This window comes from Miscanthus floridulus, unplaced genomic scaffold (assembly GCF_019320115.1).
Source record: "Miscanthus floridulus cultivar M001 unplaced genomic scaffold, ASM1932011v1 fs_417_1_2, whole genome shotgun sequence".
NCBI lineage: Eukaryota > Viridiplantae > Streptophyta > Magnoliopsida > Poales > Poaceae > Miscanthus > Miscanthus floridulus.
The window spans coordinates 27,414-43,788 of record NW_027096720.1 but is presented as its reverse complement, the minus strand read 5'-3'; the positions used below and the strand labels follow the sequence as shown (position 1 = coordinate 43,788).

At 49.8% G+C, this 16,375-nt stretch overlaps 3 protein-coding genes and 1 pseudogene across 5 annotated transcripts; 2 read left to right on the top strand and 2 right to left on the bottom strand.

The window, feature by feature from the left end:
* The first annotated feature begins 1,625 nt into the window (after positions 1-1,625).
* Positions 1,626-3,051, top strand: LOC136531706 (transcription factor WRKY19-like). The gene is made up of 3 exons (XM_066524361.1): positions 1,626-1,988; positions 2,102-2,206; positions 2,480-3,051. The coding sequence occupies exons 1-3, from the start codon at positions 1,945-1,947 to the stop codon at positions 2,988-2,990; spliced, it is 660 nt and encodes a 219-aa protein (XP_066380458.1). The 5' UTR covers positions 1,626-1,944; the 3' UTR covers positions 2,991-3,051.
* A 2,260-nt stretch (positions 3,052-5,311) lies between these two features.
* Positions 5,312-6,195, bottom strand: LOC136531702 (octanoyltransferase LIP2, mitochondrial-like). Its single transcript, XM_066524356.1, has one exon. The coding sequence runs from the start codon at positions 6,177-6,179 to the stop codon at positions 5,445-5,447; it is 735 nt and encodes a 244-aa protein (XP_066380453.1). The 5' UTR covers positions 6,180-6,195; the 3' UTR covers positions 5,312-5,444.
* A 310-nt stretch (positions 6,196-6,505) lies between these two features.
* LOC136531703 (tRNA-specific adenosine deaminase TAD2-like) lies at positions 6,506-10,651 on the top strand. Of its 3 annotated transcripts, XM_066524357.1 has the most exons (6): positions 6,506-6,635; positions 6,710-6,747; positions 6,843-6,909; positions 7,030-7,189; positions 7,276-7,523; positions 10,527-10,651. In XM_066524357.1, the coding sequence occupies exons 1-5, from the start codon at positions 6,600-6,602 to the stop codon at positions 7,359-7,361; spliced, it is 387 nt and encodes a 128-aa protein (XP_066380454.1). In that variant the 5' UTR covers positions 6,506-6,599; the 3' UTR covers positions 7,362-7,523; positions 10,527-10,651. The 3 variants fall into 3 exon arrangements, with proteins under 3 accessions (XP_066380454.1, XP_066380456.1, XP_066380455.1); XM_066524359.1 differs by lacking the exon at positions 10,527-10,651 and having other exon boundaries at positions 7,030-7,147; positions 7,276-7,409; XM_066524358.1 differs by lacking the exon at positions 10,527-10,651 and having other exon boundaries at positions 7,030-7,147; positions 7,242-7,399.
* Positions 10,439-12,908, bottom strand: LOC136531705 (intracellular protein transport protein USO1-like; annotated as a pseudogene).
* Positions 12,909-16,375: the final 3,467 nt, after the last annotated feature.

Sequence of the window (16,375 nt, the reverse complement as noted above, 5' to 3'; positions counted from 1 at the left end):
TTATTCAGTGATGAGCTGCAATAAACTAAGTCATCTTGTGCCTGTTAGCCTGTCCCCTCTGATTTAGCGTTTCTGACTTTGCTGGCCTCCGGAGTTATGGTTTCATGTGCACCGATCCGGTTTTGCGAATTGATTAATCCCGTGGCCGTCATTTTCGCCGGACAGAATAATAGTAGTATGGATGTGCGTTCGCGTTCGTTCCTCTCGGAATTTCCTGTCGGTCATCGTCCTTCTTTACCGCTCCTCCTACGTCTCTGCAATTTTTTTTTTACCGCGTCATGGTCATGGACGCCGCCACGAGTCGACGGCCAAATCAACCGCTCGACTAGAGAGCAGCCAAAGCAAGGGAGTGACGCCGTGCGTGCCAATGCCATACTTATCGCGTCGGCAGCGGCCAATTGGGTGGCCTCCCTCCACCTGCACGCGTAATACTCAAACTGGCAGCAGCGGGCATGAGAGATGATGGTCCGGCGATCCAATCGCCGGTGGGCCGGGGTTACTTTTAACTAAAGACCCAGTGGGGGCGGGAAACATCACAGCTGAGCTCACCTCCATGCTCCGGGGTCCTAAAAAAAACTCGGCGGAAAGCACGCAAAGGCAAAGGGGGGAGATGAGATTCCTTCTCGCCCCAACTTGGCCTGCAGCATGTGCAGGTCTTTAAAAAAAACCCAGGCATGCGATTGCGAATTTGCGATCCTCCATCGGGACGCGGTAGGTTTCTCTTGTTTCGGGGGACTGACTGACTATTGGGAGGCGCGCGCGAGCCGGCAGCAGGCACCTCCCAGTCGCCCTCCGCCTGGGAAAAGCATCAATCAGGTCAAGCCCAACTGGTAGGGTACAGTACCTAGCCCTACCTCCTTTTTCTTTTCTTTTTTTATTTATTATTATCTTGATACCACCTCAACTTATGAGCCGGCTTATCAGCCATGGTAAAGTATTTTAATCTCCCAATAAATTAGTGGGTGTTTGGATCCAGCTACTAAAATTTAGAAGCTGTGTCCGGAGGATGTTGCATGAGGTGTTCGAATACTAATAAAAAACAAATTACATAATCCGTCAGTACTTCACGAGACGAATTTTTAAGCCTAATTAATCCGTCATTAGCACATATTTACGGTAGCAAAACATTATCAAATCATGAACTAATTAGACTTAAAAGATTTATCTCGCAAATTAATCACAACCTATGTAATTAATTTCATAATTAATCTATATTTAATACTCCATGCATGTGTCAAATATCCGATGAGACAGTAACTAAATTTTAGGAGGGGCAACCTAACACCCTCTCGTTCATGTAAATCAGCGCAAACGGCTTGTACACTGGCCGAACATGGCCTTTCGTTCCGAAACAAGATTTTGAGCCGGTCTCGCCGAAGAGAGTACAGTATATTTTTAGATAAAAATAGTCGATCAGCTTGGGATTAATTTTTAACCCAAGTTGTGACTGTGATATCAATGACAGTGCTTAAGCAATAAACAAATACGTGTGACACATCATTGGAGGCCACTTGTGCGCACCTCCGGCTCCGGCGGTGTTGAGCTGGGGGGGACTCAGAAGAAGGCGCGCAGAAATTTCTCAGGTCGCCCCCTCTTCCGGGCCGTCGGTGAGCGGGGGCACGTGACAGCGATACGCCCGGAGGCCAAGATAATCTTCGCCGCGAGGTCTCCATTATTATGGAGTTCTCTCCCGTCCCGTCCCTTCTCTCTCTTTCTTTGTGATGTGTTGTGATTCGTAAGCTTAAAAGGGCTGCTCCTCCTCTGATTGCCCCGGTGTGCTGTGGTGTCTGGTCAAGTACGCTTCCGAATTAAAAGCGCTTCTGGCCTGCAACCTGCTGTCTGCTCCCACGGCTGGCCGGCTGCCCGCGTCTTCTTCCTCACCCCTCTCCTCCGGTCGGTCCCGTCCCTGCATTTCTTGATTCCTTCCTCCACCGGAACCAACCAATGTCTCCGGCGCCGAGTTCGCATCACTCGCACATCAATTCGAGGTAACTGGCTGCGGCTGGGTTTCGCCTGTGATCTTCGCACCAGCGCGGTTCAATTTGGAGGGCGCCGCCTGATTTCATTTTCTCTTTGTTTTGGGGGGGAAAAATCTTGGCAGGAAGGAGAAGCGGATGAGGAAGGTGGACACCTTCGCGCCGCACAACGATGGCCACCAATGGAGGAAGTACGGCGAGAAGAAGATCAACAACACCAACTTCCCCAGGTCCGGTCCGCCCGGATTTTACTTGTTCTGTTTCTTTCCTCGTTTGTTTTACTTTATTTACCGTGGGGGGAAAGGGATTCTGCATCTGCCTGCGCGTCTTCTGAGAAATCTATCTTCGCCAGCAAAGAATCCGCCTTTGTAGTATTATTAGCCAACCTCCTTTGACTTTGCCGTTTGTTTCATCCCATTCTCCGCATCCAAATCGGCGGGCCAAATTTCAGCAAATGTTCATTCCACTCGCTCACACACAGGTTCTTCTTGTCTCCGCTGCAGGTATTACTATAGATGCACGTACAAGGACAACATGAACTGCCCGGCCACGAAGCAGGTGCAGCAGAAGGACCACAGCGACCCTCCATTGTACGCGGTCACCTACTACAACGAGCACTCGTGCAACAGCGCCTTCCTCCCGCTCTCCCCCTCCGAGTTCCAGTTGCAGACCTCGTCCGGGAAGGCCGTCTCCATCTGTTTTGACTCCTCGTCCGGGGCGCCGCCGCAAGAACCGCCGGCCGCGGCCACCAATGCCAGCGGCGGCGGCTCGCCCTCTTCCAGCGCGGCGGCGGCGCGGCGAGGCACGCCGCCGGAGATCAGTAACCCGCCCGTGCTGGCGCTGCGGCGGTCCGAGACGTACCCGTGGGGCGCCGGCGCCGGCGCCGTGGAGCAGAAGCCGGCGTCCTGCAGCACCGAGTGCCACGACGCCTTCTCGGGTGCCGCCGGCGCCGTGCCGGAAGAGGTGGTAGATGCAGGCAGATTTGGGTCTATCAGGTTCTTCCATTTTTTGTAAATTGATCAGTGGAAGGCAATTGATTTTACTTCGACAAACTAATATGATACAGATGTCGTCTTCTTTTTGTTCCTTTGTTACACGCCGAAGCTTACTAGAGATTCGCATGTTACTTTTGTTTTCTTGGTTAGAAATCGAAATACCACTGCTAATTTCAATCCAACAGTTCATGTATGCAAGCTGTGACTGTTGATTAACGTATATTCTAATATTCAGGATATTATTTATATATATAGAAATAGAGCGAAAATAAATTAATGTTCCTATGAAACTACCGGGTTATGCAAGGCAATCAGAGGGCGATTAAAATCTGAACACAAGGTGAAACTTGAAGCAAAATTAGACAAAGACGAAGTAGGCCCCCCCCCCCCCCCTTTTTTTTTTTGGCAAAGAGGATGATGCAGAGTGTCTGTGCTTGCCTGTTTAGTTCTTAAAATTTTGCAAAATTTTTTAAGATTCTTCGTCACATCGAATTTTTAGACGCATGCATGAAGCATTAAATATAAAAAAAAAACTAATTACACAATTTAGACGAAATTTCTGAGACGAATTTTTTAAACCTAATTAGACTATAATTGAACACTGATTACTAAATAACAATGAAAAGTAGCATGGACACAGCTCCACCGAGACTTCAAACAAAATAATTAAGAGCCTCCTCTCATATCTGTAGTTCGTAGATTAAACTAAAATAATTTAAATAAAATAATTTAAATATTTAAATTTAGTCTGAACTTCAGACAAAATGTTTTGTTTAAATTTACACCGTACCTATAACTTCAAAATGTTTTGTTTATACCTCTAACTACGTACTCGTGTCTAATGCGTAATACCTCTAACTACGCATCTAATAATACATATATTTCTAGAGTTGATGAAGCACCACCAAATAGAACGTAAAGTCAAACATTTTTTTATTTTAACCAGCACCATCTAAAGTTTTATACAAGTTATTGGTTGACCATACATATGAACACATTCTTGTAATATATACTTGACATAGGCAAGGTCAGACCCATTGGAACAAAAGAAAAATGATGGAATTCTAGGCAATTCGAATATTATTGGAAAATTTTCTAAGAATCCCTTTGCAACAATAGATTGGGTTCTAAAATTCTATGAAATTCTTATGGAATGTCTTGTTTTATAAGGATTTTGGAGGAATCCTACCAATATGTTAAACCTCATGGAAAGTTTCTTTTGTGTTATCCTCTCTTATTGAATTCCTATATTTTTTTCGTACTCTCCATCCAAATGTTCGATCTTGTAGTGCACATTCTATTCTACGTTTTTTTCTATTCGTGAGTTCAAATAGCCCCTAGATATTTCCTAAAAAAAAAGCCCCTAGATAGACCTCTATTTGTGATAGGAGGAAGTAGTTAGATAGGAAAATATAGCAAAGATACATATGAGTTGAACTCGGGTTCATTTTTCAAGGCATTCTAAAACCACTCCAACATGTTTGGTTGGGGTAATTCAAAGGGGAAATGGGAGTTTCGAGATAGAACTTTATAAATCTTTTGTATTTTTCGTGGGAGTGAGTTTTGGTGGGAAGAGAAATGGAAGTCCAGAGAGCCAACTCTCAGTAATCACTTTCAAGAGGAAGGGTAAGAATTGAGTGGAAATTATGATCTTAATGAAAGATGAATGAATTATTACCGTCCATCGTAACTTGTCCTGTAATTTTTCATTTTGAAAACTCACACTCTAAATTCACAGGAAAAACACATAAATAGAAAAAAATTCCGACATTCCAAATAGCCCTGAGCAGCAAATCGTAGATAATCGTCGTGAGCTAATTTTTTGCGAGGGCTTCGTTGCCGCCACCTTTAAATGTTTACTACTTCAAGGAAAAAAACAGAGAACTGAAGAGAATCACAGCATCAACAGCATCCACTGACGATTCAGCGCTTTTGCAACCAATCAAATTCGAAAAACAATGTACCAACGCAAGTGTTACTGTTGTCCTTACACTGAGGCCTGGTTTAAATTCAGGGATAAAGTTTGAGATGTCACGTCAGAGTGTCATATGACATAGGGTGTTCGGATACTAATAAAAAAATAAATTACAGAATCTGACAGTAATCTACAAGACGAATTTATTAAGCCTAATTAATCCATCATTAGCATATATGTTACTGTAGCAACATATTGTCAAATCATAGCCTAATTAGACTTAAAAGATTCGTCTCGCAACTTAGTTATAAACTATGTAATTAGTTATTTTTTTTTTTGTCTATATTTAATATTCTAAAAATGTGTTCAAACATTTGATGAGATAGGAAGTAAACTTTAGACGAAGGAACTAAACGAGCCATAAGTAGGCAAGTACAGACAGAATTGTGCCCTGTCAAGCTGTGCTCCAAAAATTGATCACAGGATGTATCAGATTGAAAAAAGACATTCCAAATTTTGATCCCAGGACGTTCTAAAGAACGCAAACTGAACCACGCGTCAGGATTGCGTAGCTGCAGCTCCAATAAGGTCTCCACGCTCACAATCATCCTTGAATTCCACATCGGTAAAACCCAAAATTGTCGCCAAGCACCGCACGAGCTGGTCGTGGATGACCCCGTCGGCCGGGAGCTCCACTCCGTCCCCCACCTCCCGCCGCAGCGACGTCACCCCCTTGCCGGCGATGCCGCATGGCACGATGTGCTCGAAGTACCCCAGGTCGGGGTCGATGTTGAATGCCAGGCCGTGCCACGTGAACCCGGATGAGATCCTGACCCCGATGGCGCCGATCTTGCGGTCCCCAACCCACACCCCGGTCTCGCCGGGGTCCCCGGGCCTCGCGGAGACGCCGTGGAGCGCCGCCACTTGGATCATCGCGGACTCGAGCCCCTCGACGTACCTCCGCGCGCCGAGCCCCAGGGCGCGGAGCGAGAGGACAGGGTACAGCACGGCCTGCCGCGGCCCGTGGAACGTGACGTCGCCGCCCCGCTCCGTGCGGTGGAGCTCGGCGCCCAGCGCGCGCAGCTCGGCCTCCGGCGCGAGCAGGTTCCGCTCCGCCTTCTCGCGCCGCTTGCCCAGGGTGTAGGTCGGCGGGTGCTGCAGCGACAGAACGAGGTCGCCGACGCGGCCGGCCTTGCGGTCCGCGACGAGACGCTCCTGGAGCTGGAGCGCTTCGCCGTACTTCACCACGCCGAGCCTCCACGCCTCCAGGACCCTCCGCGCGCCACCGCTCATCTCCCTCGCGGTCGGTAGGGGAAGAGAGACGGTCTGGGATAGATGCTCGACGCCTCGACGCCGTGGTCAGCGACGAGCAGAGACAGAGAGGAGGGAGGCGAAGGGGATGGGCACGGCCCACGGGCTTATGAGACACCGAAAAGTGACCCAACCCACCCAAGATAGAAAAGGGCCCAGAGGGTATAGTCCAGCGCCGCCGCGGAGACGCTCTCCAGCAACGCCCGAGCGACGGCCGCCGCCGCGGAGACGCCCCTAACTCGACGCGCCGCGGCCGTGCGTGCCCCCGAGTTGCCGAGCGCCGTCCAGCTCGTCCGCTCCAGCACCCTGCGCGGCTGCGCCCTGACGCCAGCCGACCCGTGCGGTCACTTCCTTGTGCTTGCTTGGCGTAGAAATTCGGTTCCTCGCTCCCTGGTCCGGAGGATGGCGGCGGCTTTTATGGAGCTAGCACTCGAGCAGGTACGGCTGCTAATCCTGCTCGCTTTGCAACTGGAGCGTGTATGATTTTACCTTCGGCTGATTGTTTTGTGTAGGCAAAGTCTGCGCTAGATAACCTCGAGGTCCCTGTTGGGTATGCTCTCGCTTATTCGCGATAGTCGTTTACTTATTCTTTTTTTTTCGCTAATTGCCTGGTTATATCCTTGCTAATTCCCTCGCTCATGTTAGGTGTGTGATTGTGGAGGACGGGAAAGTGATTTCCTCTGTAAGCAACAAGACGAATGCCACCCGAGATGTGAGCTATGTTTTCTTTTCTTTTTTTACTGGAGCCTGTAGATGTCGGCTTTAAGATGTTTCTTTCGTGTGTTCGTTTGGCCAATTCATGTCGTTATGTTGTGACTTCCCATGTTGCAAGGCTACAAGACATGCTGAGATGGAAGCTATTGATGTCCTGCTTCGGCAGTGGCAAAGCATGGGTCTTGATCAGCCACAGGTCGCGGAGAAATTTGCAGGATGCGACCTTTATGTCACGTGTGAGCCCTGTATAATGTGTGCAACAGCATTATCGATAATTGGTCTGAATTTTTTATTGTCTATGCTCCCCTGTTAAACTGTTTATTTTTATAGGAATTTCTGATTTTGACATGTTGTGCATGGATAGGAATAAGAGAAGTATACAACATATTCATTTCGGCTGAATTGGCTTATAAGCCATGGCTGAAAGTACTGCTGACTGGTTTGGTGTGAGAGAAAAACACTGTTCAAACCGTGGATTATAAGTCAGATACAAGCGAATAAGCCAAAACAAACAGGCTAATACTTTGGTTGTGCCAATGACAAATTTGGAGGATGTGGATCAATCATGTCATTGCACAAGGGTGCTACTTCTTTGTCAGATGATTCATCAGGGTAAGGCTCTGTTTGGTTCCTGCAGTGTCTCCTAAAATTTCTGTCATATCGAATGTTTGGACACATGCATAGAGTATTAAATATAGATTAATTACGAAACTAATTGCACAACTTGCGACTAATTTGCGAGACGAATCTTTTAAGCCTAATTAGTCTATGATTTGACAACGTGATGCTACAGTAAACATGTGCTAATGATAGATTAATTAGGCTTAAAAATCGTCTCGCAAATTAGTTTCCATCTATGTAATTGATTTTGTAATTACTTTATATTTAATGCTCCTTATTAGTATTTAAACATTCGATGTGACATGAATTTTAGGGGTGACAACCAAACACCCCCTAAGTGGAATGCAATACGAAACATCTTGTCAAAATGATTGCTTATTCGTGCTGGCACTTAGTATGTTGCATGCGCTGTCATGATTACTGCAAAGTTGGACCTGCTTGGTGTTTCTGTTTTCATGCTTGTGATACATTGTTTTAGGCACTAACAAATTGTACCTACAAACATTACCTTAGTATGTTTGTTTGTTAGGAGCCAAGCCCCTAAACCAAAAGGTTTCAAATTCACCTGAGGGATCATGGCTGAAGAAGCCGTAGCTCTTTTTAGGTGTGTCGGGGACTAATACTAGGGTATCCGAAGAGAATAAGCTAATGGTCATCAACATTGATTCATCCGAGCAGTGAAGAGCGCAACTACAGCTCCAAACGACCCCCAGGTGCGCAGGCTCCGCCTCGCCTGACCTCTGGGTCGGGGGCTTTGTCTCGCTCGACCCCTCAGGCGCGGCTCTTGATGGAAGCCCGTACCGCCGTCAACCACTACGGGCCAAAAAGTACAACCCAAGGTCAAACTTCTGGCATCGTGCAGGGAGCGGGCACATCTCAACATGACCCATGCCCGCGACATGTCACTCCAGGGAACTCACATCACCAACAGTGACGGACGCATGGTCACTATGCCGCATACTCCCTGTACGGCCGCTGACCAACACGCTGGTTCGTCACGTCACCCGCCGGGACGAAATGGGATGTCACGACCCACCGACAACACCGGAGTGTGGCATCAGCGGCGAACAGGCGCCCGACGTGAAGCCGTCCCTGTCACCATCTGCAGTGTCGGTGGGACCCGCATAAAGGAGAAGAAAGGCCCAGCGGTCCTGAAAGCCTTCCTCTCCTTGGCTCTTTTTCCTCTTTCTCTCTATGTAACCTGCTCTTCCCCTTCATCTATAAAAGGGGAAGCAGGACGCCCCAGGAGAGAGGATAGCGGTTCACCACTCTACACGGCTGTAGATATCAAAACACACGTCCTAACATGCCTTAGGAGCACACGCACATCAGAGACTTAGGACATGTCCCTCTCTCGCTTGTTTGTAACCCCTGCTACAAATTTTCAGCGCTAGTAACATGAGCAGCAGCGACGAACTGGACGTAGGGACTTTCTGCCTGAACCAATATAAACCTCGTGTCCTCTAAGCGCACCATCCGAGCTAGACGCATAATACTAGAAATTTCCTAGTTGGTAACTCGAAACACCGACAGTTGATGCGCTAGGTAGGGGCTTTTTACGCGTCTCAACGTCCACATCAGGCCTCGAATGGCTAGTCACGGCTTCAGCTAGGTCCTGGGCGCACATGTGCGCTTCGGGAACCTGCACTTCATCGTCACGACGGGGGGAGAGTTGGTGCAAGCTCCCGTCATCGTCCAACCTCTCCACTCCGTCGGCCTTGATGCGATCGCCGAGGCGCTTGAGGAGCTGCGGCTGCACGCACCAGAGGCCCGCGCCCCTGGGAGCGACCAGATCCTCGGCTTCGATTACGGGAGGCTAGAACGCCAGCTCGGCTCCTTCCTAGGACCCCGACCGTCCCGAGAGGACTTAGGCCGCCTCACCTTCTCGTTCGCTAATGTCATGACGTTGCTTATCAGAGGAGAGCCGCTTTCCCCGGAATACCTCAACCGGAGTGCCCCGACAGCGCTTCCGTTCGGTCTGCGCAACGCCGCCGAGACCGTTGGCCACCTTGTGGTGCAACACACGCCTCCATCCCCCACGAACGATGAGTTCGTGGGGATGACCAAATATGTCGCGGAATCTTTCTATGACCTCCTCGCAGGAGAATCGGAGTCACCCTCCAACTCTAACTCCAGTAGGGGGAGCCATCACCCCTCTCGTGAATGTTTTATGACAGGTACTCCCGAGGGGTATGTCGAAAGCATCCATGAAGGAAAGGCTACCCCAACGAACGGCTTCGACGATGAGGTCGAGGGGGATGCAGGGGCCCCACCTCGCCTGCGGGTAGAGCAGCTGAAGGCCCGACACTAAGAGCTCAAGGAAGCACTACTCCAGCTCGAGCAGGAACGCGCGGAGCTCGAACGCCACAGAGACAGTGGGCGTGCGTGTGCCATGGCCCGCGACGTGAACCAGAGGATCATCGAGGACGACGAAGCCCTCCCACACTTCACCAGGGCAAGCCAGAACATCGCTGCTGCGGCGGCCTTGCTCCGGGGGCTTCCGGGCCCGCGACACCCGAGGATCGTCGGACCCATCGCGAGATTCGCACACTACTCTAGCGTGCGGCGGCACAACAGGCCGAGAGCTCGCTGTCCCGACGACGCGAGTTCGACGCCAGCCAGCGCGCGTCCTCAGAGCAACCCAACAGGGACGTGTCAGTCGACCAGGCGCAGCAAGGTGACAGGCCGCGCGCTGCGGTCCTGGTGCATGAACATCTCGGCCTTCATCATGACGCGCGCTACACCCTCGACGCCCGCAGGCGTACCCGCCGTGGCTACCACCCTCATCGTGGCGGAGTGTTGGATTGTATTTTTCACCAAAATTGAATAGGATGTTGAAGTGTATTTTTCACCAAAATCTTGATTCATATAAATTAGGAAGGATATAAAGTCTCTTGGAGTTGGTTTAAAGAGCCACACAAGCTACTATTGTTGTTCACAAAGGCAAAAACATCGTCTACTTCAGAATCGAGTTCTGCTATTTGTTCTATGCAGATTTATTTACTCCATGCCGAACTGCCTCATCGATCGAGGGCTGCTGATGATGTTAAATGGCTCGTCGCTACCGTCACGCAATATTGAAATCTCACCCTCTCGAAGCAGTATCTCACTCTCCTTAAGCTGTGAATCTTCATAAAGTGCTCTAATCTTCTGCTTTAACGAAGTAACTTCATTTTGCAAGCCACTGACAGTTTTTCTCATCTGCTTAGATTCCTGCCACGAGACATCCCTTTCATCGCTTACTGTTTTGAGCATGCAGCGAAGAGCAGTCAGTTCCTTTGCAGATTCTTGGTAATCCTGCTCAACCTGGTTAATTATCTCGTCTTTCTTCAAACCCTGCAATGTACGAAATTGAAACCAAATATGACAATGGAGTCATGTGCAGGTGTAATATCAACAGAAACAAGTAGAAAAATATAGCTGGCAACATCTAATGATTCACCTTTAGAAGGATAATGCATCAAGACAGAAACAACAGATTTTAGGAAGTAAGAAACTAAAATCGATTTGACAAGGGAAAATATCAAAAATAGCTTTTCAGGAATCAGGGTTTTCGGGTCACCTGAACTTCCAAATGCTTGATACTTGTGTGTGAGGCAACACAGTTCATCTTGAACTCTCTGGATCTCATTTTGCAGTACCTCTTGGACCCTGACTGAAGCTGCTAGATCTGACTGCAATTGTTCAATGTCTAATTCCTTGGACAGAAGTTTCTCCTTTAGAACCCTGCTGATCATAGCTTCTTCTCTCAGCTTAATTTCAATGTCATCCTGCACAAAAGAAAAATACAAAAAATGTGGATTGATTTAGCTTCTGATGCTGGCTTTTGGCTTGAATTACCCAAGCTACTATATTATTCCAGCAACTTCTATGCTAAGAAAATGTATTTTCATATTCTACAAAACAGATACTACACTAGAATTATTTCACAATGAGTTACAAGAAAATGTCTGTCATGTTATCTAATTTTTTTTCTCGAAAAATGTCATGTTATCTAAATGGAACTCATAATACTACTAACAACATTTAAAGATTTAAGTTATTCCTAAACATAAGAAACCAAAAGATAGGTCATACCCTGAATAACTTCTCTTGTCCTGAAAGATAACCTTCAGCTCTCTGTTAATCTCTTCTTCGTTTTGCTTCTCAGTCCACAGAGACTTGATCATACGCAGACTCTGTTTTACATTCTCAATTCCTCCTATCATGCTTTGGTACTTCAGAGTGTACTCGATGGCTACTAATGCATCAACAACACTGCTGTTCTCACTCTTCTTTGATTTGATCAATTCCAACAACATGGCACAAAGTTGGCTAGAATCGTCAAGTAATGATAAACATTGTGTCTGCAAACTCTCCACTCTAGCCTGAAGCTCCTGGCCAAGACGAACTCTGGAAAAATTCGCTCCATCCTCACTCCTTTGTAGACGATTGAAAATCGCTACATTCTCTTGCCTAAGAGACTCCATCTCAAGGGTACAGGATTGAATTTCTCCTCTCAGATTTTGCTCAACTCTGGTAAGTCTGAGAAGTTCCATCTGCATCCTGTTTATTATGTCACTATTTCCAGTAGCTCTCATTTCTGTTTCAGCACCAAATCCTTTTCTTAGGCTAGTAATTGTTTTCTCCTGTTCGTTATACGTCCTTTGTAATCTTGCAATTATTTTGTGTAACACCTTTTTGTCCTCCTCTTTGTCTTTCAGAGATTCTCGGATCCTGTCCCTTTCCTCTATAGCTATAGTAAGGTTATCTTGCAATTTTGCTGAGGAGCTATGAAGATTGTCAAGATCACCTTTTACTTCCTGCAACTCATTGTTCAGATGCTTGTTTTGCAGCTCTAGACTTTTAATCCTACTAGTAGCATCAACTTTGTATGATTCAAGCAAAGTAATTTCTCTCTGAAATGACACATTCTGCTCTGCAAGCTCTCTTACCCTTTCCTGTAGTCTTTGTTCTTCAGATTGAAACCTCTCCAGTTTGACTGAACAATCATTTGACCTTCTATCCAATTCCCTTTCCAAGTTACTTTGTAGATCGATCTTCTCCTTCTCCAGCCTTCTAGTTCTGGTTTCTAATTCTAACTTGGATCTCTTATATTGTTCTTTGGCTGCAAATCTTTCTGTAAGGTGTGCCTTAATCTGTGAAGATACTTCAGCTGCCAATTTTTTTTCTATCTTCAATCAGACCCTCAATGAAGATTTCAGTTGAATTTGACCTCTTATCCCTGAGCGCATTAAACTTACTGTTTTCTACAAGGGGAACCATAAGGCATGCATCAACTTCTTTAGCTCTTTGAAGCAACTTTTCACCACTGTCCTGTTCCAAGTTGAAATCATGAACACCATGAGACTGATCATGACAACGAATGTCAGCAGTGAACTAATAGCTGCTTACAATGGCTTCCGTCGCTCCCGCTCCCCCTCCCGGCGCCTCCCTGTCCCCTAGCTCCACCAGCCGCTCGCCGCTGCCTACTCCGGGCGCGCCGACCACCCAACCCCCTCCCTCTCCGGCGCCTGAGGGCCCCTTCTCCTCCACCCCCGGTGCCACGGCTGGGCGCTCCAAAGGCCAGCGATGGTGCGACGACTCCCCGTCTTCTGGTGGCTTCCCTGTGGAGCTGGAACCCCCTACGTTCAAGGATGTCCTGCTGGGCGGCGGCGATGCATCTCCTCTTGCTGCCCCGGTGCCAGCCGCTGCCTCGTCGGCCCTTCTTCAGGCGGATGTCTCGTCTGCGGCCACGGCACCTCCTCGTGCGCCGGTGCGGATTATCCTCCGGCCGTGCGATAGGCGCACTCGTCCGGCCGCGGCGGCTCCTCCTGACCGCGATGGTTGGGTTACCTCGGAAAGTCGTCGCCGCCGCCGCGAGCGTCATCGGAGAGCGCTTCCCCCTCGGCGGCCAGTCCCGAAGGATCTACGAGGGCGCTGCTTCAACTGCTTGTCTACCGCTCACTTGGCCGCGTCCTGCCGTTCCCGTCCGAGGTGCTTTGCTTGTCGGCGTCTTGGGCATCGCTCTGATGTCTGCCCATCCCGCCGTCGTCCCCGCCCCGCTTCTGGCCGTAGGCTGCTGGTCTGGCGTCCCAAGGTCTCGGCGTTGTCGCGACCGACGGACACGCAGTCTCCAGTTGTTGCTGGTGGTGGAACGGGCGTGCAATCCTCGGCCTCGGGCGATGGCACGACGCACAGGCGTAAGCGACGCCGTCGCCCGCGGAGGGCGCGTCCCGCAGCGGATGCGGCTTTCCTGGGTGGCGATACCGGCGATGAAGACGACGCCCCCGCCCACCCTCTGCCGGAGCCTACCGTCGAAGCTACGCAGGGCGTTGATGCTCCAGCGGTTCCCAGACGCATTCTCGACTGGTCAGACCGGCTCTCCCGCTGCGAGGATGCCTTGAGCTGCGCTCTGATTATCACCTGGCTTGGAGGTTCGGGCGACGGCGGGATCGGGTTCGTACGTGCCACAATTGCCCTTAGGTTCGAGATCGAAGAAACTCGGCTGTCCCTTCGTCCCTGGGGTCCGTCCAGTTTCCTCTTGATCTTGCCTAATGAGGAACTCGCTGGCACTATCTATAATGGAGGGCGACCTATCGTCACCAGCTCTGCCCGTTTGCACGTCAGGCGGTGGACGAGGTTTGTCCAGGCCACGGCGGCGAGCCTCCCAGTGGCTGTAGAGGTTGATCTCGTGGGCATCCCTACCCATGCCTGGAGTTTGGAGACTGCTGAAGTTCTCTTGGACGAGCTTTGCTGGATTGATGGACTGCACCCGGGCAATGCTGATCGTCGTGATGTATTCATGGTAAAGGCATGGTGCTCCGATCCCGCTCTCTTCCCCCCGGAGATGATGCTGGAGATCGTGGAGCCCGCCTGGGAACGCGGTTCCGGCGTACGGACGTTAGCCTACCCCATCAAGGTCAACGTTCGTCCTCTCGCCGAGCCGGGTGCATATCAAGATCCTCCCCACCCCCCTCCAGAAGATGCAGAAGATGAGGATGAGGATCGTGATCGTCGCCGGAGCCGTAGGCCTCGTTCTTCTCCGTCGTCTCCTATGGCTCCGGCCGCGGCGCCGGGTGAAGCTACGAACGCCGGTCAAGCGAGCAGGGCTCCTGTTCACCAACGCTTGGGTCCTCGCGTCCAGGCAGCAGTGGATCTTGGCATTGATGATCAGTACGACGAGACTACTGGGGCCTTGCGACGCGCGCATAGTCTCGAGGCGGCTCGCTCAAAGTCCAAGGCGGCCGGGCCTGCGGGTGATGCCGTTAACGCGGGATCGCTGCCCGAGGGCTCATGCTCTCGTGCTACGACGTTTATGAAGAGCGCGGGCAATCTGGACGTGGATACAGCGGTGGATACGGCTGTGGCTGCGAATGAAGATTTAGATGTCGGGCAGGTTAATGACATCGTGAGGCGACGGATCGAGATCCCTCTGGAGCTCTCCGATGGGCCTTCGGTGTGCCCTGAAGGGCATCAGCTGGTGGTTTCTGGGCTGCTTTCCACATCCCGCCTGGATGGGCTGTTCGAGGCCCAAGCTCCAGGTGGCCCAACTTTCAGTTTTGCTAGCACATCTATTCCGGCTGAGACTCCCGTCAGCCTCGTGTCACCGGCCACGTCTCCGTCATCCCCAATCCCGCAACCGTGTTCTTCCCCCGCCGCCCCCTCCCCGCCGCCCGTCAGCGCCTCTGCTGCTATCCCGCCACTGAGCTCACCACCCCCTGCTACCGCTGCTCCCACCGCCTCTAACTCTACCTCCTCGCCACGGCCATCCCCTGCGCCCCGGCCGAGGTCTGTGACTTCACAGCGGACCCAACGTGTCTCCTCGAGTCGCCAACAGCTAGCACGTTGTGCCCCAGCGAGGTACGCCCGACCCATCCAGGTCTACACCCGCCGTCGCACCAGGAGGAGATCACTTGGAGCTCGCTCTGTGGCTGCGGCGCCATCCAGCCCGGTCAGTCCTGCATCAAAGTTCATTAGCAAGCTCTCTAAGCTGCCGGGGCGGATCCTGCCAATCCCGTGCATCAACATACGGAGGAGAAAAAGGATTCCGCCACCCAGCGACGCACCAAGACGAAGTCGCCGCCTCGCCGGGCTGGGCGTACCAGAAGCGTGTCCTGACCACTTAAAGAAACAAGTTGTGCGGGCCCTGGATTCTGATGTGGAAGAAGAAAGGGAGCAACTCAGCCAGCACATTCTGGAGGAATATGTACGACGATTTCAACAACCTCTATCACCCCTGCACATCAAGGCATTGGCTGCTCTATTTGGATGGCTCTCTCCTGATGAGATCCCTGTTGAGGAGCCAGTTGAGTACCTGGTATGATGGAGGCTTCCTCTTAATTGGTCGTTTTTTACTCTCAATATTTATGGACCCATCTCATATATTGATATGGAATGTAAGGGGGCTTAATTCAGTAAAAAGACAAGATGCCGTCAGAACAGTTGTAAACTCTTACAAAATTGATGTTGTCTGTTTACAAGAAACAAAAATGACTACAATTTCACGGCAGCTTGTGCTCTCTATGCTCGGTATTGATTTTGATAACAACTACATATTTCTACCATCGACCGGAGCCAGTGGAGGGATTCTGATTGCCTGGAGAAGTTGCCTGGGTTCAGTAAGTGCAAGTAGAGTGGATACTTTTTCCACATCTGTTCAATTCAACTCTGATAGTAGAGGCTCATGGTGGTTGACATGTGTATATGGGCCACAAGATAATGAAGCAAAGATCCAATTCTTGCAAGAGCTGCAGGATGTACGTGTCCAATGTACAGGCCCTTGGATGGTGGCAGGAGATTTTAATCTCATATATAAGGATGAAGATAAAAACAATAATAATTTAAATAGAGCAATGATGGGA